The sequence below is a fragment of the Erpetoichthys calabaricus genome, chromosome 5, assembly GCF_900747795.2.
Source record: "Erpetoichthys calabaricus chromosome 5, fErpCal1.3, whole genome shotgun sequence".
NCBI lineage: Eukaryota > Metazoa > Chordata > Cladistia > Polypteriformes > Polypteridae > Erpetoichthys > Erpetoichthys calabaricus.
The window spans coordinates 14224250-14247726 of NC_041398.2; the positions used below are offsets into that span (position 1 = coordinate 14224250).

The 23477-nt window shown below is 42.1% G+C and overlaps 1 protein-coding gene across 1 annotated transcript; it reads right to left on the bottom strand.

Moving 5' to 3' along the window:
- Window positions 1–1215: 1215 nt before the first annotated feature.
- Window positions 1216–22547, bottom strand: LOC114641556 (gastrula zinc finger protein XlCGF26.1-like). The gene is made up of 3 exons (XM_028790593.2): window positions 22441–22547; window positions 7681–8197; window positions 1216–4633 (listed from the first exon to the last, which is right to left on the bottom strand). Exons 2-3 carry the CDS (start codon window positions 8063–8065, stop codon window positions 3072–3074), a joined length of 1947 nt encoding a protein of 648 aa, XP_028646426.2. The 5' UTR covers window positions 8066–8197; window positions 22441–22547; the 3' UTR covers window positions 1216–3071.
- Between the last annotated feature and the right edge of the window lie 930 nt (window positions 22548–23477).

The window sequence follows — 23477 nt, forward strand, 5'->3', positions numbered from 1 at the left end:
GTAATCTGAATTTTAAATCGCATATTAATAAAATCACTAGGACAGCATTTTTTCACCTAAGGAACATAGCAAAAGTTAGACCTCTTATATCATCGAAAGATGCAGAGAAATTAGTTCATGCGTTTGTCTTTAGTCGGCTAGATTACTGTAATGCACTCCTCTCAGGACTACCCAAAAAAGACATCAATCGTTTGCAGTTAGTGCAGAATGCAGCTGCTAGAATCCTTACCAGGAAAAGAAAATCCGAACACATTTCTCCAGTTTTGATGTCACTACACTGGTTACCTGTGTCATTCAGAATTGACTTTAAAATTCTGCTTATGGTTTATAAAGCTTTAAATAATCTCGCCCCGTCTTATATATCGGAATGTCTGACACCTTATATTCCAAATCGCAACCTCAGATCCTCAACTGAGTGTCTCCTTAGAATTCCAAGAGCAAAACTTAAAAGAAGTGGTGAGGCGGCCTTCTGCTGTTATGCACCTAAAATCTGGAATAGCCTGCCAGTAGGAATTCGCCAGGCTAATACAGTGGAGCACTTTAAAAAACTACTGAAAACACATTACTGTAACATGGTCTTCTCATAACTTCACTGTAATTTAATCCTGATACTCTGTAAATCCAATTCATTATAATAACTATTCATTCAAAATTTGTACTAACCCCTACTCTCTCTTCTGTTTCCTTTTCCGGTGTCCTATTGGTGGTGGCTTGTGCCACCACCATCTACCCAAAGCACCATGATGTTCCAACAATGATGGATGGATTAAAAGCCAGAAGTCTGTATAACCATCAGCATAAAGTGACTCTGTGAGAACCCTAACTACAAAGAGGACTATTTCATTTATGTTAGGTAGAATGCCCAAAGGGGACTGGGCGGTCTCGTGGCCTGGAACCCCTGCAGATTTTATTTTTTTCTCCAGCCTTCTGGAGTTTTTTTTTGTTTTTTCTGTCCACCCTGGCCATCGGACCTTACTCCTTTTTATGTTAACTAAGGTTGTCTTATTTTAATTTCTTATTTGTCTTTTATTCTTCTTTTCTTCATTATGTAAAGCACTTTGAGCTACTTTTTGTATGAAAATGTGCTATATAAATAAATGTTGTTGTTGTTGTTGTTATTGAGAAAATCGCTATATAAATGTAATGAATTATTATTACTTGAAGCGCTTTTGTCATTTCGTAAGCGTTTACCAAGTTCCATTTTTGTGACAATTCCAACACCACACACAAATGTTCATTGGCCACAACAACAATGTATAGCAGTTTCATTATAACAAAAAGAGAGAAAAGCTAGGAAATGCTATTGAAGTTATGTAACTGACACTGTGATTTCAAAATGCGGCAGGACACGTGCTGCTGGGGAAGAACATTTCATGCTAGCGAAAGGGAGAGGTTGTCCCAATGTGCAGAGCTTGCAGTAGTAATAGGTAGACTCTGGGGTGCCCAATATTAATGTAGACTGAAGGTTAATCGAGTGACGTATAATCGATGTTTTACTGTAACTGGCTCTTGTCTTGTTGGATGACAAAGATCTTAGTGACTGACAACATCAGGCCAGCAAATCTGGATGATCCTTCTCAGATAGGCGTTAATACACGCATGGAACTTTTGAGAGGTGGCTGCTGTTGTCCTATGTGTTTCAGCTTAACTTCGCGTTGGAATTGATGAGCCTCATCTTGGTGGTGATGGACACATCCCTAACACACACACACAGCTTCAGCAGGAGAAGAGATGCTCTTGCCTTGCTGATCCTGGCTCTAACATTGGCATCCATCCCACCTTGCTTGTCAACGGTGCTCTCAAGTTGGTGATGTGCTCCACCATTTTGGTACGTGTGTACACAATGTCTCCTCCCACACAGTCAGGGCATCAATGTTTTGTTACACTGTCTGGTTAATCCGATATTTTATAGGAAGCTGCAGACTTTATGGTTTTTAATATTTTCAAGACATATTAAGCTATTCTGCTGGGTCCGACTGCGCACAGGCTTCTTGCCAATAGGATTTGACAGACTGCGATGCACTTGTTTCTACAGCGTGGATTTTCTTGTGTGTCTTCAGATTTCCAATTTGTGAGAATTTCTTTTTTACTGCATTCAGAACAAGAGTACGGTTTCTCACCCGTGTGACCAGTTGAATGTGCTTTCAGTTAGCTTCTACGTGGGAATAGTTTGCCACACTCCAAACAGCAATATGGTCTTTATCCTGTGTGAGTCCTTTTGTAGTTTTGAGGATCTCCAAGCTGTGCAAACCATTTACCCCCTACAGAACAGTAATGTGGCTTCTGTCCCTTGTGAATTCTGGTATTCATCTTAAGATAGCTTAAGCATAAGAATCATTTACCACATTCTGAACAGTAACGCTCTAGTGTGAATTCTTGTATGGTTGTGTAGATAGCTTCATTTTGAGAATCTTTTGCCACATTCAGAAAGGCACTGAAGCTTTTTTCCAGTGTAAACACATGAATGCAAATTCAGATTGCTATTTGTGATAACCATTTCACACATTCAAAACAGTTGTATGACTTCTCACCAGTGGGCATCCTTGAATGTTCCTGAAGAACAGAAAGTCAAGAAAACTATTTGACACTTTCAGAGATTTTTCATATGTGCCTGAATGAGACTTATGGAAGAGAATAGTTTGCCACATTTAGAACAGCAGAATAGCTTTTCTTCAGTCTGAATTCTTGAGTGTTTTTGAAGATCACTGAAAAATGAGAATCGTTTACCATACTGTGAACAACAATGAGGTTTATGCCCAGTCTGAATTATCTTATATGTATTAAAGTTTCCAATTGGTGAAAATCTTTTTCCACATTCAGAACAGTAATATGGCTTCTCACCTGTATGAACACTATGTGCCTAAGTTGGCTAATGTATGAAATTGTTTTGCTGCATTCTGCACAATAATATGGCTCTTACCCTGTGTAAATTCACTTGTGCTTTTGAAGATAGGCAAACTGATCGGCACATTCAGAAGACAAACGTGGGTTTTCTGAAATAACTTTTTGTGTGTCTTAAGATGGTTTGTTTGTGAGAAGCAGTTACCACATTCAGCACATAAAAACAGCTTTTATCCAGAGTGAGTATGTGCATGACTATGAAGATGACTTATTTCTGAGAATCGCTTCCCACATTCAGAACAACAATGAGGCTTTTCTCCTGCGTGAATAGTTGAGTGTTTTTTAAGATATCTTATTTGTGAGAATCGTTTTCCACATTCAGAACAACAAAATGGCTTCTCTCCTGTGTGAATTCGTTTGTGACTCTGAAGATGACTTATTTGTGAAAATTGTTTGCCACATTCTAAACAGCTGTATGGCTTCTCACCAGTGTGTATTCTTTGATGTTTTTGAAGATCACCAAGTTGAGAAAACCGTTTGTCACATTCAGAACAGCAATGAGGCTTTTCTCCAGTGTGAATTCTCAAGTGTCTCTTAAGGTGACATAAGTGAGAGAACCGTTTTCCACATTCAGAACAGCAGTGTGGTTTATCTCCAGTATGGATTTTTAAGTGACTATGAAGTTTGGACATTAGAGAAAATCGTTTGCCACATTCAGAGCAGCAATGAGGCTTATTTCCAGCATGAATGTGTGCATGAAGTTTAACAGTGCTTATTTGAGAGAATCTTTTCCCACATTCAGAACAGGAATATGGTTTTTCTCCAGTGTGAATTCGTCTGTGATTTTGAAGATCTTTCAGCCATGAGAAACATTTGCCACATTCCGAACAGCAATATGGCTTCTCACCAGTGTGAATTCGTTTGTGACTCTGAAGATTGCTAATCTGTGAAAATCGTTTACCACATTCTAAACAGCTGAATGGCTTCTCACCAGTGTGTATCCTTTGATGTTTCTGAAGATCACCCAGTTGAGAAAACCGTTTGTCACATTTAGAACAGCAATATGGCTTTTCCACAGTGTGAATGCGTTTGTGTTTCTGAAGGTAGGCAAACTGAGCAAATTGTTTGCCACATTCAGAACATGAATGTGGCTTTTCTTCAGAGTGAATTTTTTTGTGTGTATTAAGATGGCTTATGTGCGAGAAGCATTTACCACATTCAGAACAAGTATATGGCTTCTCTCCAGTGTGCACACTTGTATGTCTTTTAAGATTACTTATTTGCGAGAACCGTTTGCCACATTGAGAACAACAAAATGGCTTCTCTCCAGTGTGAGTTCGTTTGTGACTGTGAAGATGGCTAATTTGTGAAAATCGTTTGCCACATTCTGAACAGCAATGAGGTTTCTCTCCATTGTGAATTTTAATGTGTTTTTCAAAATCACACTCGTCAAAGAATTGTTTGTTGCATTCAGGACAGCAATGTGGCTTCTTTTCTTCATGTACACTCTGGAAATCTTCAATATTAGAGTTAGGTTTTTCTCCACTCTCCTGGGAGATATCTAAAAGCACTGGAGCAGGCATTTCCATCTGCTGGTGAGTGTTGATGATTTCTGGTCTTGATTGTGTACTACTGTCTGTTGGGAAGATATTTTGGAAAGAGGCTGGTATTATACCATTTGACCCAAACATCAATTCTGTTGTATTTTTATCATAGAGCTTCTTTCCAAATCTGTGCTGTGGAAAATTCTGAGCAACTGTTGTTGGGGATAAGTAGCCACAATCTTGAAAATCTGTATAAAAAAAAAAATAATAATAATAATTAACCTATTGATAGTGACCCAAGACATATCAGTATAAAGATCTATCTATCTATCTATCTATCTATCTATCTATCTATCTATCTATCTATCTATCTATCTATCTATCTATCTATAGCACAGCATGTTCTGACAACATGTTCAGAATGTCACAATCTCTTTGCCCAATTCCCCTATCTTCAAAAACAAACAAATCACACAAGGAGAAAGTTATATCATCTTTTAGAGTGAAGGAAAAGATTGAGGACACACTTTACTGTTCAAAATGTGGCAAAATATTCTCCCATATTAGACCTATTACAACAAAAGTAAGCATTTATACTTGGGAGAAGCCATATTGCAGTTTTGAGTATGGAAATAAAAAAATGCAGACATTAGCAATTTTAAGACACATGTAACTGCTTATACTGGTGAAAATCCATATTACTGTTCAGGGCGTGGTAAACGATTCTCACACTTTAGGTATATTAAGGCACACACAGAAGTGTTCATAGTCCCGAGAAGCCGACTTGCTGTTCTGAATGTGGTTAAAGCAGCTCACCCATTAGCCCATTAAGGTTAACCATCACCACCATGACCACCACCATCACCATAACCATGAAAGAGACACTCCAACAGTTAGAATGGCCAGGCAGACACTTCTCATCAGTCAAAGACACATGGAAACCCACTTTGAATTTGCAAAAGGTACCTAAAGGACTCCCAGACTGTGAGAAACAATTCTCTGGTCTGGTGAAACTGAGACTAGCATCACATCTGGAGAAAAACAGCCAACCACTCATCACCTGCACAACAGCACTCCAATGGTGAAGCTTGGTGACGGAAGCATCAGTGACTGGAAGAATCGTCAGGGCTGAATGGAGCAAAGTCCAGAGAGATCCTTCATGAAGACCTGCTCAGAGCACTCTGGACCTCAGGCTGCACTGAAGACAACACAGGAGTGGCTGAGGGACAACTCTGAGAAAGTCCTCAAGTGGCCAGGCCAGAGCCCAGACTTGAACATAATCAAATCTCTCTGCAGAGAGCGGACAGTCGCCGTCCAGCGGCCATTTATATCCAACCTGACAGAATGCCAAAGGATCTGCAGAGAAGGATGGAAAGACATCTGGGGGTGTGGAGCTTGTGGCCTCAAACCATGAAGACCCCAGGCTGGAATTGATTAATTACAGAGCGAAGAGTCAGAATGCTTACATCAAAGTCAGAATTCACGTTTTAATTAATTAATTTGCAGAATTTTCTAAATTCCAGCTTTTGCTTTGTCATTCTGGGGTATTGAGTGTCACTGGAGGAGGACAAAAAAAAAATTGAAATGATTTTAACACAAAAGCTGAAACAAAACAAAATGTGAGCAAAGTGAACAGGACTGAGGACTTTCTGAATCCACTGTGAAGAAATCAGAATGTGACATCAAATGAGAATGCCAAGGTCATCCTTGAGGAAATTAACTTACAAACTCTGAGCTCCCCCAGTGGATTCCCATTGTCCATTCTCATCTCCCACCTTGGGTGACGTGCCTCTCAAATTCAAACAATTCAACCTTAAACTGGACTGCCTGCTGTTGGGGACAGTGTGGTCTGCCATCATGGTGGGCACAGGTCACTCTTCAGGTCACTACACTGGCTTCCTGGAGCCTCACCTACAGAATAGTCAATGGGTATGCACCGATATATAGGGAGACACTTGGTGGGGGTCCTCTGCTCCTTCTCTGCTCTTGAATGACATTTGGTGACATCACCTCTGTGTGGTACCAAATCTCAGTCAGGACACTTCATGTGTACCCCTAGCTGGTGCAACAAGCTGCCCCTCTCCATTTGTAATGCGGACTCATTCAGTGTGTGTAGAGGAGCTTTTCACAATCCTCTTGTTGAATGAATTTAAGTCTTATGGATATTAGCTGTTAGGATTTTGGAATCCATGAATTGTCACTCGCTTGTGTTTTGTTTTGAACTCTTCACTTGTGATGATCAATTCTGTCACCCAGTCCTGTCAAACTTGGTCTCAAATTGGTCTCTAGACCGGTAATTACTCAAGTATATTGACCTCCTGTGGAAGTCACTTTGGACAAAAATGTCTGCTAAGCAAATAAATGTAAATGTAAATAACCAGAGCGTCCATAAATCAGAATAAAAGTCATGGGGATGTTGGAAATTACATAATAATCATCATCATCAATAATACCCGAAATTAATCACCATGTGATGTTCTGTGTCTAACAAAAGTACTCACCCCCTTTTACATTTACTTGTTATAAAATGATAAATCTCAAAGGATATAAATTGTCATTGACCAACAGGAACTCCTTCATGTCAAACTATAAGCAGATCAGTGTTGTAACTGAAAAAGTTCAATAAAATGAAACTCTCAAAATCTTACCAAGCTGTCAAAACCTAAAGCCAACATAATGTATCAAAGCCTTATATTTAAAAACTCAAATAAGGACAGAAAATCCTGGGAGAAAAAAATGAAATAATAAAACATCAATATATGTGTACGGCATAATGGGAAATCATTTGACGTGAGTGCATCACAATTTCACGTGTGCTATAAATGATCTCATTATTACTATAAACCAGTGAGGCAGATCGGGTCATTACTAACCTCCATGGAGATGTGCAGGCGGTGGACGAGGCAGGTGAGCGAGTGTAGAATGGCATGGAGTGAACGTGTGGAGGGTGCGGGTGGCGGTGGGCGGCAGACAGAATGAGCCAAGTGACAGCAGCGTCACCACCTTCACCCCGGTGTGTGCTCGTATTCCACTGATGGTACGTCTGCTGCTGATAATCAAGTATGGAGCACATCAGCTTTGTTATTTGGTGAAATGCTGCACTGCTCTGTGCAGGTGACAAATGACATGCTGGACGTTGCTGTTGTTGATTGTCATTCAACAGAGCGTCAGGTCTCTATTTGAATTCAATCAAACGTTTATCCCACTCTTATATCTAAAACACCATGACAGCCACCTTCAAAATCTGCAAACATCCTCAGCTTCAGTTTCTTTTAATTGTCATCACATTACTTACTTTTTCCAACACTCCTAGATGGCTGCTGCTCTTCTTCTCTCCCGTTTCCTTCAGTCACTTTCTCCTCAAACTCCGAGAGCTCAGATTTCACTTCCACAGGTTCTGCCTTATTAGTGAGCTGGGGCCCTGAACTGTAATGAGACTCCAGTTTGAAAATATGCTCAGCGTCATACGTTTGCAGTTCAGGACTCGCCGAGAACTCGTTTGAATCCTCCACTTTAACCCGGACGATCTCCCCCTTGGACTCCTCCTCTTTAACACCGGAAATTCTTCCTTCACACTCTTCCAGCTTCACGCACAAATCCTCGGGTGCATCCCACTCACAGTCCTCTTCTTTAATGCGGGCCACTCGTTGATCCATGCTGTCCTCTTTGGCAGAGGCCATGCTCTGTGGGAAACGCTTCTCACTATACTACCAAGTGTCTTCTCTTCTCTTCTAAAGATTCCCTTCTCACATGGAGGCTATTAGACACTTCACTGCATCACCATGTCAACTGGGAAAGAGGCTCCTTTCTACCTGTCAAAATAAAACAAATATTTATTTAAATTATTTCATAATGTCATCAAAAATAACTTGAGCACAATTCAGGGATAGCTTCCAGTTTTTTTTAACCAACCTCAAAGAACTACGAACTCCATCTTTATGACAGATATGAAGTGCTGTAAACAATCCCTGTCCCCCTAACACGTCAGCAGATTTGGAGTGAAAGCCTTTATGATAAGCAGATATAATCCTACTAATTTAGACAAAGCTGAGAACAGAGAAAGAGTAAAAGATGGAAAATGCAGGCTTCTTTGAAACTCAATTGGAAGTGTGCTATTCCAGCAGCTATAGGCTATTTGGACATTTCACAACCAACTACATGCATGACATAATACATTCTAACAGACAGAGCAACACAAATGTTCATGCCAACTATGCCCAGCAAAGTGCAACTGCCAGCCAGAAAGAAATGACCTTGTATATTTAATTAGTCACTGGCTGTGATACTCGTGCAAGACGGATTGAAATCTAAAACATCAATGTCAACCGTAGCGTATTGAGTGGCAGTGATTGCAATGCACCATCTGTTGGAATGTACTTTGTAACACAACTAGTAATGAGATGCATTGCATTTGTAAGTCCAACAGATGGCACACCACAAACATTTGCAGTAATAAAATGAATTACAACAAATGTTTGTGATGCGCCACCTGTTGGAATGATAAAAGCAATGCTTGTGGCTCTGTAATATGCCACCCGGTAAGAGATTCATAAAAGAAGTGTTAATACTTGTGAGGCGCCATCTGTTGGAATAAAAAATGCAATGCAAGGGATGATAAATGTATGTTGCAGCATATGTTGGAAACACAGAGACATTGCAACCACATAACTAAAGCATCCTCCAAGTCTTTGGTCATTTGGGAAGCGACTGCAAAGACTCTCAAGGTTTCCAGATCTCACCACCCTTAATATATTCCATCTATGCGCATGAATAGGAAGAAGGACAGTTATGAGATCTTTATCTATGGATCCAGTATGTAGGTACAGGAATTCCTCTATGTAGGCCTGTGTGAGAATATGCATGCACACGCACACATATATACATTAAAAACACATACAGTAAATATACACACAGACACACTGGCTATATTATTAAGTAATCAGTTTAGACCTCAGCATAATCAGAGGTCTATGTCATAAAAACTTTATGAGCTACATGTAGTAATAAAATGTAATATTCAAAATGCAAAATGTGCATCGAATTTGTCTTTCCAACAGATGGCACATCAAAAAAAACAAAACATTTGTAATACTCTTATATAATGTATAGAGGTAAAAACATGCATAAAACACATTCCAGTAGATGGTGCACTGCTCACATTAATGCCGAAGTCAACATTGGATTCTTAGGGTTCATCTCGTCTTACCTTGCACAGCTAGTCCACCTTACTAAAAAGAGAAGCATCAGTGTGTCTGTCCAGCTGCTATTTATCCGTCAATCCAACAGATGGCACATCACAAATGTGAACACTTATGAATCCCATATTAAATTACATATAGCAGAGATGTATGCTTTGCATTAGTAATTCCAACAAATGGCACTTCACAAACCTTTGCAGTAATACAATTAGTGAAAAATCCCATGCATTTTATTACTATACCAGCCAACCCACGGCGTAGCATACGCCACATAATTATGTATTGATGGGTGAACACTTCCTGAAAGACACAGTTGTCCAAATGGTGTGGGTTTGAGGATACGACTGTCAGTGAATGAAAAGATGCATTTCTGGAGAGAGTTATCCGTGACTGACAACTGGAGGACCGCTGCTGCACCCCTCACCTCCCAGAGCGAGGGATGGGGCTGGACAGTGGTCGGGCGCGGAGGGGGGAGATGGGAAGGACATCCATTCCCCCCCGCCTCTCCGGAGAGAGGGTGGGGAAGTGGGCCCGAGAGGTTTCAGGTCCTAACCGTCCAACGACGGGTCTGTAACACCTGGTGTAAATATTGGTTACTTGTAAAAGTTAGGGCGGCATGGTGGCGCAGTGGGTAGCGCTGCTGCCTCGCAGTTGGGAGACCTGGGGACCCGGGTTCGCTTCCCGGGTCCTCCCTGCGTGGAGTTTGCATGTTCTCCCCGTGTCTGCATGGGTTTCCTCCCACAGTCCAAAGACATGCAGGTTAGGTGGATTGGTGATTCTGAATTGGCCCTAGTGTGTGGGTGTGTTTGAGTGTGACCTGCGGTGGGTTGGCACCCTGCCCGGGATTGATTCCTGCCTTGTGCCCTGTGTTGGCTGGGATTGGCTCCAGCAGACCCCCCGTGAATCTGTGTTCGGATTCAGCGGGTTGGAAAATGGATGGATGTAAAGTTAGCTCTTTTTTTTATTATTCAGTTATATTCTGTCAGTGATGTTCACACGGTACAACGAACTTGCCTCTCCCTCTCCGAGTTGATTGCGTTTATCTCTATTCATTTCACAAGAGCAGCGGTGACCACAGTTGGTGCTGTGGTTGATGCCTGCTCAGAACTATTTGCTGTACTGGTAATCAAAGATTGATAGCGGTCACGGGACATCATGATTGGACAGAGGCAGAACTGTAACAAAGGACCACTTCTACAGAGCGCTTTCACTGGCCAATAGACTGCTGCACTGCAACACAACTCTGCTTGACAACATACAGTAAGTAAAATGGGACTTCCACCTGCAGCGATCACCTACGTAAACCTTGTTACGACTTGTCTTCCTCTAGATAAGTCAAGTTCGATTGTCTTCTTGGTGTTCCGCCAGAGGCCGCGAGCGACTGCGGCAGGGCCGATCCGAGGACCTCACTAAACCATCCAAGCGGTGTGTACAAAGGGCAGGGATGTAATCAGTGCGAGTGTATGACCTGCACTTACTGGGAATTCCTCATTCATGGGGAACAATTGCAAGCCCCGGTCTCCATCACGAATGCGGTTCAACGGCTTACCCATGCCTCTTGGCACCGGGTAGACACCCGCTGGTCCATTCAGATAGATAGATAGATAGATAGATATGAAAGGCACTATATACTGACAGATAGATAGATAGATAGATAGATAGATAGATAGATAGATAGATAGATAGATAGATAGATAGATAGATAGATAGATAGATAGATAGATAGATAGATAGATAGATAGATAGATAGATATGAAAGGCACTATATACTGACAGATAGAGATAGATAGATAGATAGATAGATAGATAGATAGATAGATAGATAGATAGATAGATAGATAGATAGATAGATAGATAGATAGATAGATAGATAGATAGATATGAAAGGCACTATATACTGACAGATAGAGATAGATAGATAGATAGATAGATAGATAGATAGATAGATAGATAGATAGATAGATAGATAGATAGATAGATAGATAGATAGATAGATATGAAAGGCACTATATACTGATAGATAGATAGATAGATTAGATAGATAGATAGATAGATAGATAGATAGATAGATAGATAGATAGATAGATAGATAGATAGATAGATAGATAGATAGATAGATAGATAGATATGAAAGGCACTATATACTGACAGATAGATAGATAGATAGATAGATAGATAGATAGATAGATAGATAGATAGATAGATAGATAGATAGATAGATAGATAGATAGATACTTTATTAATCCCAGGGGGAAATTAACAAATTCAGTGTAGCGCGTGTGCAGCACCGGACATCTAAGGGCATCACAGACCTGTTATTGCTCAATCTCACGTGGCTGAAAGCCACTTGTCACGCTAAGAAGTTGGACGCCGACCGCTCGGGGGTCACGTAACTATTTAGCAGGAGGGAGTCAAGTTTCAGCTTTGCGAAGCGGTGGCCATGGCAGTCAAATGAACAGTCAACGTGGCTCACAGGTGAATGTGGACTGTAGCACAGACCAAAGAGAGTGAGGATGTGTTTGGTGAGGTGTGGGGGGGCGGGCACAAGAGCAAGCAGTGCCTCAAAAGTAAAAGTGGACGTGGGAGGGCATTCCTGATGTCCCGGGTGTAGGGTTAGAGGTGACGGGCAGGGCTCTGTCGTTCGTTTCCCATGGTCAGGCGACGTGGTGGATTATATATACAAAAGCAGTGGAAACCGAAAAGAACAATGAAAAGTCAACGTGTCTCAGAGGTGCATGTGGACTGTAGCAGAGACAAAAGATACTGGGGTGGTGTTTGGTGAGCGCTTGCGAGTGGGCGGGCACATGACCAGGCAGTGTGTATGCTTCAAGAGCGAGGGTGGACACGGCAGGACCATCTAAGAAGATGCATGTTTGTCACGGATCTGCATCGCTGTATGCAGCGTGTAAAACAGTTTGTGAGGGGTATCCCATGGTCTTAGAGTTGGTGGGCGGGTCTCTGTGAGTTAGCGGGCGTGGCTCCGTCTTAGTGAATTGTTGGTGGGCGGGGCTCTGGCTCTGTCTTGCGTGCCTTAGTGAATTATATATATATATATATATATATATATATATATATATATAGATGTGTTACAAATTAAATTCCAACATGTGGTGCACTGCAGTCATTAACCGTGAGGTCTACTTTGCTCATTTTAGATAATCCCAGTCGTCCTAGACGGTTAGCTTTGCTGGTACCCATATAACTGCTTAGTATGTTTTGATTTAAAAATTAATCAAGCTTAGTTCTGTAATTTCTGCATTGACACCAAAATTTGGAAACAAACAGCAGATTTAATGAGGAAAGAAGCCAAACTAAAAACAGAAAGGGCGGGGGCGGAACAAAAACCTGGGGTCCCCAGGACTGAGTCTGTAAGCCGCTGGCACAGTAGACACAGAGGTGGCAAAGTAAACTGTAAGGACCAGCACAAGAGCAACGGTAAACTTTGAAGTACATCGGCCTTAAGCAGTGAACTCAAAGTCTAAGCGTCTCTCAAATACAGTGCATCCAGAAAGTATACCCAGCACATCACTTTCTCCACATTTTGTTATGTTACAGCCTTATTCCAAAACGGATTAAATTCATTTTTTTCCTCAGAATTCTACACACAACACCCCATAATGACAACGTGAAAAAAGTTTAGTTGAGGTTTTTGCAAATTTATTAAAAGTAAAAAAAACTGAGAAATCCCATGTCCATAAGTATTCACGGCCTTTGCTCAATACTTTGTCGATGCCCCTTTGGCAGCAATTCCAGCCTCAAGTCTTGTTGAATATGATGCCACAAGCTTGGCACACCTATCCTTGGCCAGTTTCGCCCATTCCTCTTTGCAGCACCTCTCAAGCTCCATCAGGTTGGATGGGAAGCGTCGGTGCACAGCCATTTTAAGATCTCTCCAGAGATGTTCAATCAGATTCAAGTCTGGGCTCTGGCTGGGCCACTCAAGGACATTCACAGAGTTGTCCTGAAGCCACTCCTTTGATATCTTGGCTGTGTGCTTAGGGTCGTTGTCCTGCTGAAAGATGAACCATCGCCCCAGTCTGAGGTCAAGAGTGCTCTGGAGCAGGTTTTCATCCAGGATGTCTCGGTACATTGCTGCAGTCATCTTTCCCTTTATCCTGACTAGTCTCCCATCCCCACATCATGATGCTGCCACCACCATGCTTCACTGTTCGGATGGTATTGGCCTGGTGATGAGCGGTGCCTGGTTTCCTCCAAACGTGACGCCTGGCATTCACACCAAAGAGTTCAATCTTTGTCTCATCAGACCAGAGAATTTTCTTTCTCATGGTCTGAGAGTCCTTCAGGTACCTTTTGGCAAACTCCAGGCAGGCTGCCATGTGCCTTTTACTAAGGAGTGGCTTCCGTCTGGCCACTCTACCATACAGGCCTGATTGGTGGATTGCTGCAGAGATGGTTGTCCTTCTGGAAGGTTCTCCTCTCTCCACAGAGGACCTCTGGAGCTCTGACAGAGTGACCATCAGGTTCTTGGTCACCTCCCTGACTAAGACCCTTCTCCTCCAATCGCTCAGTTTAGATGGCCGGCCAGCTCTAGGAAGAGTCCTGGTGGTTTCGAACTTCTTCCACTTACAGATGATGGAGGCCACTGTGCTCATTGGGACCTTCAAAGCAGCAGACATTTTTCTGTAACCTTCCCCAGATTTGTGCCTCGAGACAATCCTGTGTCGGAGGTCTACAGACAATTCCTTTGACTTCATGCTTGGTTTGTGCTCTGACATAAACTGTCAACTGTGGGACCTTCTATAGACAGGTGTGTGCCTTTCCAAATCATGTCCAGTCAACTGAATTTACCACAGGTGGACTCCAATGAAGCTGCAGAAACATCTCAAGGATGATCAGGGGAAACAGGATGGACCTGAGCTCAATTTGGAGCTTCATGGCAAAGGCTGTGAATACTTATGGACATGTGCTTTATCAATTTGTTTATTTTTAATAAATTTGCAAAAACCTCAAGTAAACTTTTTTCATGTTGTCATTATGGGGTGTTGTGTGTAGAATTCTGAGGAAAAAAAATGAATTTAATCCGTTTTGGAATAAGGCTGTAACATAACAAAATGTGGAAATAGTGATGCGCTGGGAATACTTTCCGGATGCACTGTAAGCTTACATTAAAGCTCTGAAAAGCTCATTCTCTGCTGTTCACCCCGTCAATGACTGGTGGACTGTACAGGGTGGTCCAGATCTAATTATGCAATTCTCCTTATGCTATAACTTATTAAGTTTATTACATAGAGAATTCACAAAAAAAATATTTGTATTGCTGATAGATGGCAGCACCTGCCCTGCAGTCCAAAATGGCAGGGAGACGAACAATTCTTTTGGCTTGCATTGCATTAAAAGTTGCATAATTAGAACTGGACCACCCTATACTCTTCACATTCATTACATTACATGTTTACCTTCATAAATTGTCTAGCACCACTCCAGTATGTCTCACAGTTTTTAAAATAAATAAATGGAAACGACACTAAATGGGTATGTAAGGCTAGTAGTGGGATGCAGGGGATAAGGATTTGGACTTCAAACCCGAGGCTGTGGGCTCACTAGTGACACTGTGGTCAAGTCACTTCACCTGTCTGTGCACCAACTGGATAAAAGTTGTTGTAATTTCCCTTGGGATGAAGCAAAGGGAATGTAACCATTTGAGAAAAAGCATCAGTCCAATGCACCAAAAAAAAGTATAACATTGATGTTGTTCATTCAACGTAAATTTTCTCTTTCAAGCAACTTAAGATTACTCACATAGTGGTGTAGCTTGAAATATTTGGTTTCAGATCTCAATCAAAGTAAAACAAAAAAAATTGTACCAAATTAAGTTATGGTGGAGGGAATAAACATAAAAATCCTATTTCAGTTATCCTAATATTTCAGGTTGCCCATGTGCTGTGTGCGAGGTGCCGTTTGTATTTTCTTCCGGTAGAACTTTCCAGTGTGCTGACTTTCCAACTGCCAGAAAAGAAGAACAGTTTCCCGAGCGGAGTGGACGTGGCTGTACAGCTCTGGTCATTTTCAGCAGCAGACTTTTATAACGGAGGATTTCTGGTAAGTAACCCTGTTTCTCAACTGTTCATTTTAAGTACAAGAACTCGTAATAAAACACACTTTCAAGAAAGCTGCAGGAACGTTTAATAATTTTTTGTTGTATATTTAAGATTTACACTGCAAAATGCTTGTGTAGTTGCACTAGATTTTTAAATCAATGTAAAAAGTACAGCATTGGAATGTGTTCTGTTCATATTTTTGTTAAGCTTTGTTAAATGGTGCGACTGAAACCACCTACACCTGAACACAAGCAAAACCAAAGAGCTGGTGGTGGATTTTAGGAGGACCAGGCCCCTCATGGACCCCGTGATCATCAGAGGTGACTGTGTGCAGATGGTGCAGACCTATAAATACCTGGGAGTGCAGCTGGATGATAAATTAGACTGTACTGCCAATACTGATGCGTTGTACAAGAAAGGACAGAGCCGGTTATACTTCCTTAGAAGGCTGGCGTCCTTCAACATCTGCAATAAGATGCTGCAGATGTTCTATCAGACGGTTGTGGCGAGCGCCCTCTTCTACGCGGTGGTGTGCTGGGGAGGCAGCATTAAGAGGAAGGACGCCTCACGCCTGGACAAACTGGTGAGGAAGGCAGGCTCTATTGTAGGCATGGAGCTGGACAGTTTAACATCTGTGGCAGAGCGACGGGCGCTGAGCAGACTCCTGTCAATTATGGAGAATCCACTGCATCCATAAACAGGATCATCTCCAGACAGAAGAGCAGCTTCAGCGTCAGACTGCTGTCACCGTCCTGCTCCACTGACAGACTGAGGAGATCATTCATACATCACACTATGTGACTCTTCAACTCACCCCCCGGGGGGGGGGGGGGGGGGGCGGAAATGTTAACATTATACAAAGTTATTGTCTGTCTGTATACCTGCATTGTTATCAATCTTTAATTTAATATTGTTCTTTATCAGTATGCTACTGCTGGAGTATGGGAATTTCCCCTTGGGATTAATAAAGTATCTATCTATCTATCTATCTATTTCTAATAACATAAAAACAGGTTACGACCTATAAACCATTTTAAATTGTAACAACTTAAAAAATAGATTTACTTCAGTATAAAACAAGTGATTTACACCCAATCACTCTAAATGATTTGCCTCAACTTAAAAATTGTGGGTTCAATAAGATAAAGAAAAGAACGATATTGTGTGGTAAGAGGCTGGGGGTGGTACCCAGCTGGGACGCCCAGAAGGACCGGAGGAGGGATTACGCCTCCTCCAGACCACAAGGGGGCGACCGCCCTGGTTGCTTTGGGGACCACGTGAAAGGGGCTTGGAAGCTCAACCCTATAGGGGCCCGTGGTCCCGCCAGGGGGCACCCCAATGCCTGAGGAGCCCTGGCACTCAGCACTTCCGCCACACCTGGGAGGAAGACGACCAGGGACACATTGCGACTCATTGGGAGGCATCTGGAGCACATCTGGGTAGGTTTAAAAGGGGCTGCCTCCCTCCATTCGATGGCTGGAGTCGGGAGGAAGAAAGACGGAGCTCAGGAGGAGAGGAGTGGAGGCGGACCAGGAAGAGAGAGAGAGAGAGAGAGAGAGAGAGAGAGAGAGAGAGAGAGAGAGAGAGAGAGAGAGGAATCGTGTGAGGCCTGGACTTTAGGGGAGTATTGGGTTGTGTGCGGTGTCACTTGTGTAAATAATAGTTGTAAATAAATGTGTGGTGTTTTGCAACAATGTCTACCTGTCAGTGTCCGGGCCATCTCCCACAATTGGCTCAGATTGAAAATATTAAGTGTGAATCATTACCTTAATTATTTTAAGTTGATTGGAGGTTATACTTTTTTGTCAGTGTGTTAAGAGACAATACGGTAGGTAGAAAAGGCCCTGTGTAATACCTAGACAGATACATAGGTAGTGTGCTGGGCTTTGGGTTTCAAACCCTGAGATTGTGGATTCAGATCCCACTACTGACACCACTATGCAAGTCACTTGACCTGCAGAAATGGAATCAGTTGTATCTCAAATGTTATAAGTTGCTTTGGGCGAAGTTATCAGCCAAATAAGACCAACAATTCAACCTCCTCTGTATCTTTTCCCACAGAATTAATAACAATAAAAATAATGCTAACAACAATGTAACTCTTAGGGTTCAACTTTATTATTTCACTAGCAAAATACCCGCGCTTCGCAGCGGAGAAGTAGTGTGTTAAAGAGGCTATGTAAACATATATATATACATAAACATATATACATATCTACATATACACATATATATACATATATACATCCACATATATATACACATATCAACATATATATACACATACATATACACACATACATATCTACATATACACATACACAATATATATATACACACACATACAGACACATATATATATACATATCTACATATCTATATATATAGACATAGATAGATAGATAGATAGATAGATAGATAGATAGATAGATAGATAGATAGATAGATAGATAGATAGATAGATAGATAGATAGATAGATAGATAGATAGATAGATAGATAGATAGATAGATAGATAGATAGATCTAAATCCCCGCGAAGTACTGCTTTTAAATTTTTATTAAGAAGAAAAGAAAACCTTTTTAAACTGAGGGAAAATATCCCAATAACAATTTGTTAAGGATCTGTTTTTTTGTGAAGCTGACTTCACACAGCCTCTCCGCTGTTTTATAAACAAACGCCATATAAGGTCTTCCTTTTTCGTTGCTTCGCCAACAGAAGCAGCCTTTTTATTTAATCCACGAGTTCTTCGCTGTTTTTTTGTTCGCTTATTACTATTGTTATAGTTCTGTTTGTATACCACATTGTCAGTTCAGCACTCCGGTTGTAATATGACCAAGCCATGCAAGCTTACTCTTGAGAATGCAACGTATAGTTGTACAGGAGAAAAGCAATCTTGCCTCAAATTAATGGCAACCTTTTGTAGGTCTATGAACTTAATTTAAACTTTAGGTTTACACGGTGCTTTGTGTCCAACGTGCTATGTTCTACGTGCTGTTAGCTAAGACCCGGCACTTAAAAGTTTCTCGCTACAGCAATTTTTAATCCGTTACAAAGTCATCCAAAGTCTCGTTTATACCTCGTGTCTTCTCATTAAACTTGTATCTCGCGAATATGGTATTGCAAACGGCAGTGGTAGCGTTTCTATAAACTTAATTTAAACTTACGTTTTACACCGTGCTTTGTTTCCGCAGTATCGAAGTGATCACTCGTGCTGCATTCAGTCAGTTCACGTGAGCCGCTCTCTTGTGCCTTCTCAATTGTGTAATGAATGTTTTCTTCAGCGCTCTTTGGGGCACTTCCTTGTTTTCAGTTCATGTGATTACGTGGGAGGCGTGATGTCACGATACGCGACTCCGCCTCCTCCATTACTGTATATGGACAAAAAAGAGGTTCCAGTTATGACCGTTACGCTTTGAATTTCGAAATGAAACATGCCTAACTTTTGTAAGTAAGCTGTAAGGAATGAGCCTGCCAAATTTCAGCCTTCCACCTACATGGGAAGTTGGAGAATTAGTGATGAGTCAGTCAGTCAGTCAGTGAGTGAGTGCTTTGCCTTTTATTAGTATAGATAATGGTACAAAAAAAGTTACACCAAAGTTCTGCCTGATGAATTGCCCCCACTTCTCACTCTGCATGTCAGTCACGCTCATAGGGTGACTGACATGTTAATATTGGGGAGGGGGCTTAGCCCAGGCACGACTCCAGGGGGTCATTTAGCTGGGCTTTCTCAGATATCAGCGCGTTGTCTGACGCCTGTGCAGTTCCCAATACAGAATACCCGATTGTTGCGCTATTGCCCGTTTTTAACCCCTTCACCGCCCTCTGCCGGATATATCCGGCACCGTTGTTTTAATGCTAACGCCATACTGCCGGAATTATCCGGCACATTTGCCTGTGGTTATATGAATGCCTGGCAAGTAGTATAACTGACGGTTTGGCGTGGGTATTATTACTACGTTGTATTTCGACAAGTCTGTGGTTGTTTTGGCCGGTCATGTGACGTGATTCGCATGTAACAGCTGTGAATATGGCGAAACGTAAACTGACTTCAAGTGAGGCTTTGCAGGCGATTTTGGACAGTTCTGATCATGATTGTAGCAGTTCTGAAGAAGATTTTAGTGACAGTGATGAGCAGCAACGTGCGCTGCATGATATTGTGAATGAAGACGCATCGGATGACGGCGATGAGTGGGTGTATCCCCAGCATCTCAGCTGGGCTGCTGCCCGTGGTGAACTACCTTTTCTGCATTCGTTTGAGGCAACGTGTGGCTTTATTGTTGATGTAAACAATTACACTGCTGAGCAGTTTTATGAGCTGTTTGTGTCACCTGATTTGATTAGACATTTTGTTCATCAGACAAATCTGTATGCAGCACAGTTTATTGAGAAAAATCCCAATTTACCTCCACATTCCCGTGTTCGTGCTTGGTTTGACACTGATGTAAACGAAATGAAAAAATTCATTGGGATTTTGATGTTGATGGGAATAATCAGAAAACCAGATATTGAGATGTACTGGTCTACAGATCCTATGTATGCAACACCTATTTTTGCAGCTGTCATGACACGTAACCGATTCTCTTTGCTGCTGAAATTCTTTCATTTGAATGACAACAGAAACGAGCCAGATAAGAAAGATCCAAACCGCGACCACTTGTTCAAGCTACGTCCTTTGATTGATCATTTATTTGAAGCATTTCAGTTGCCCTACATGCCAGGACCGTCAGTTGCAGTTGATGAAAGTTTATTGTCGTGGAAGGGCCGCTTACAGTTTCGACAGTATCTACCATTGAAAAGGGCACGGTTTGGTATCAAGATGTTTTGCTTAGCTGAGAATTCAGGTTACATTTATAGATTTCGTGTATACACTGGCAACTTGCACAACATTTAGTGGTCAATACTGCTTGAATAAATGTAAAAAATGTAAAAAAAATGTAAAAAAGTAAAAAAACTAAAATTGTTCAGATTTCGCCTGGCGTGGGGAATATTTAGGGAGTTGGCGGTTAAAGGGTTAAATAGAAATGTGATTTACAACCCATTGAAGGATGTTGGCTCAAAGGGGGGTCCTTCTAAAAAGACGGGCCTACTCCTCTGTAGATGAAATGACAAATGACTCCCAATTATGGAACAACTAAGGATTTAAAACATTAATGATAACTGGGAAATGAAACACGTGACTGCCCCGAGAAGTACGGGGCGCCTGGTAAGGCTAATTAAAAGCAAACAGGAGAAATGCATCTTTTCCCAGTCCAATAACATTTTGTGCGCTTTTTGTGAAACCTATTATCGGTGTTTCTCAATTACGGAATTGCGGACCGCTTTTGTGTCGCCGGTGTGCTCTTAAAATGAAAGGTGCGTTCTTCAGAGCGATGTCGCGCACGGGAACCTTTTTTTCTTTTTGGTTTCCAAAAGAACCATCCACATGAAGGTTCTGAATTGAACCCTTTTATTTATTTAGAGTATGTCCGTTAACAGACACCATAAATAGTCAGGAACTGATCCAAGATGTGTGAAATACCAAAGTGGGTACAATCACTCGGTCTCACAGTTCAGATGGTCCTACTGAGGCAGCCTACCGTAACATTAAAACATTTCTGCTTTGTCTGCGAAGCTGTTTAAAGCCCAAAGAACCAACTTCATATGCAAAGAGCCCTTCTCACTATTCAGCGTTACTTCATCAAGCATAGGGTCTGCGAAACCCCGAAAAGTTCCATTACAGAGCCAATGTTTTAAAGAGTGGGAGTCGCGAATTGCTACTGTTTATAGTGGTGCTGGGTCGCGGTGGATTACCGCTCGGACGTTCGTGCTTTGTGTCACAATCGCACTCGATTCACCTCGCGGAGTCGAAATCAGCAATCGTATCAGCTTCGAAAATCGGAGGCTGGACTTGTGCTGATAAACTGCGGAGCCCCCCGCTGTCTTTTTTCCTCCCATTTCAAACACTTAGGTTGCTGGTATGCGCACATTGCATATAACATTGTGGTATACGCTCTTGTTGCTTTCCTTTACGGGGATCGAACCTCCGACGTATATACTGTACTTGATTTTAAGTCTTCTGTACCGATGACGTGAGCACGCATCTGTTTGACGTATCTCGACAAAAATATCCGACTGCTCTCATTGTATTGAATATTCGCGGAAACGCTCTGTGAAACTCCACTCTTTGTTTTTGTCAATTGAATTCGGGACGGGCGTGTTAGATAACATGATGTTTGTAATGGTAATTGCATGCGCGCATGGAAAGTGAGCGCATGTGTGTTTTGCGCATGCGTGAGAATTGCGGGCACTTTCGATTGTTGCGTTTTCGAGACTTAAAAAATAAAGAGCATTCTAGCAAGTGAGAAACGCTGCACTTTGAAGACACAACAGGGCGGACGAGCGGCGCACACCGCGGCCTCACTTTATTACAATTCAGCTCCGTTTATTTCTGTAAGGCGCACTTCACCGAGTGCAGGAGCACAGCGCTGGGACAAATTCTTATGGCAATTAGCACATTACGAAACAGTAAATAAATACACGTCAAGGCACAGATTTGTTAAAACATACTGGAGAACAAAGTGGTCGAAACTGATTCACGTAAATGGAGCCTGGTAATGTCTACCCGTTGATTAGTTGTTGAATTATCTGGACGTGAACGGGCGAGTGAAAGCGTACGACGGACACAAATGCAGTTCAACTCCACTAACACCAATGGATCTCCGCAGGCGGCAGAATTTCCGCCACCCTCGCTGTTTGTCTTTGTGTGTCCCCCGAGATCGCTGCCCACCCTCATCCTCATAACGCTCTTCTCTCCTACCTGGTAATTCCCGTCTGCGCTCGACAGTCGCCGCTTCTCCTTTGCTTGTCTTTGTCTCGTAAAGCTCAGGCACGCGCCTCACCTGGACAGTCGGAACCATCCGCTGGTGGAATCGAACAATAAAAACGTCATCAAACCGCGACTCGAAGTGGAGTCTCTGAGTATGAAGAAAAAAATAAATAAATCGGTGCATTACTGCCATCTACTGCACGGAGTGAGAATAACTTAAGCGCTTGCCGACCTCCTCCATCCTCTTTAGTTTCACACTACTTGTCGTTTATTTTGATTTGATTTAAAATAGTTTATCAATGCCAGAGGGAAAACTGTCTTTTCACATGACTTTGTGTGTGTGTGTGTGTTAGAGGGGTGTCTGTGCCTTAATGTGTACTAATTCTATTGTCTGTAGTTTTGTAAAGTCTGTAATTGCGTTTTACCTGACAACTTGTCACAGCGCTCTGAGTCTGAATAATAAATAAACGGAAAAGCGTAACTCGGCCTAAAAACGAGCCTCACACAGACAGCAGATCAGATCTTCTTCTGTTTCGTCTGCGTGAAGCGTCTGATTCCGTTACTCCCGGCCTTCTCACTAACCGCCTGGACCTTCCTGGCAGTGCCTTGAGTTGATTTCATTCACCCAACCTGTCAATATACAAGAACTTGGGGGTCCACATCAGCTGCACAGAGGAACTGGTGAAGAAAGGGCCGAGCAGACTCTTTGGACACTGCACTCCTGTAACGTGCACAGTGACATCCTTTCCAGTTCTTCTGTATCTGCGATGACCAGCGGTCCTGCACCGACCATGCTGCTATGGTTTTCGGTCTTGCAGATTCCATCCACACAACATCGTCAACATCAGACCGTATCTGACAGAACACAGGGCACAACATCTGCTCCAGGCTTTGGTCTCATCATGTCTAGATGACTACAACTATCTCTGCTGGCCTGTGTCACCAAGCTGCTTCTGATGATCCAAAATGCAGTTACACATCTGGTCTGGACCCACGTCACTCCTCCCACATCAATACTTTGGGACTAT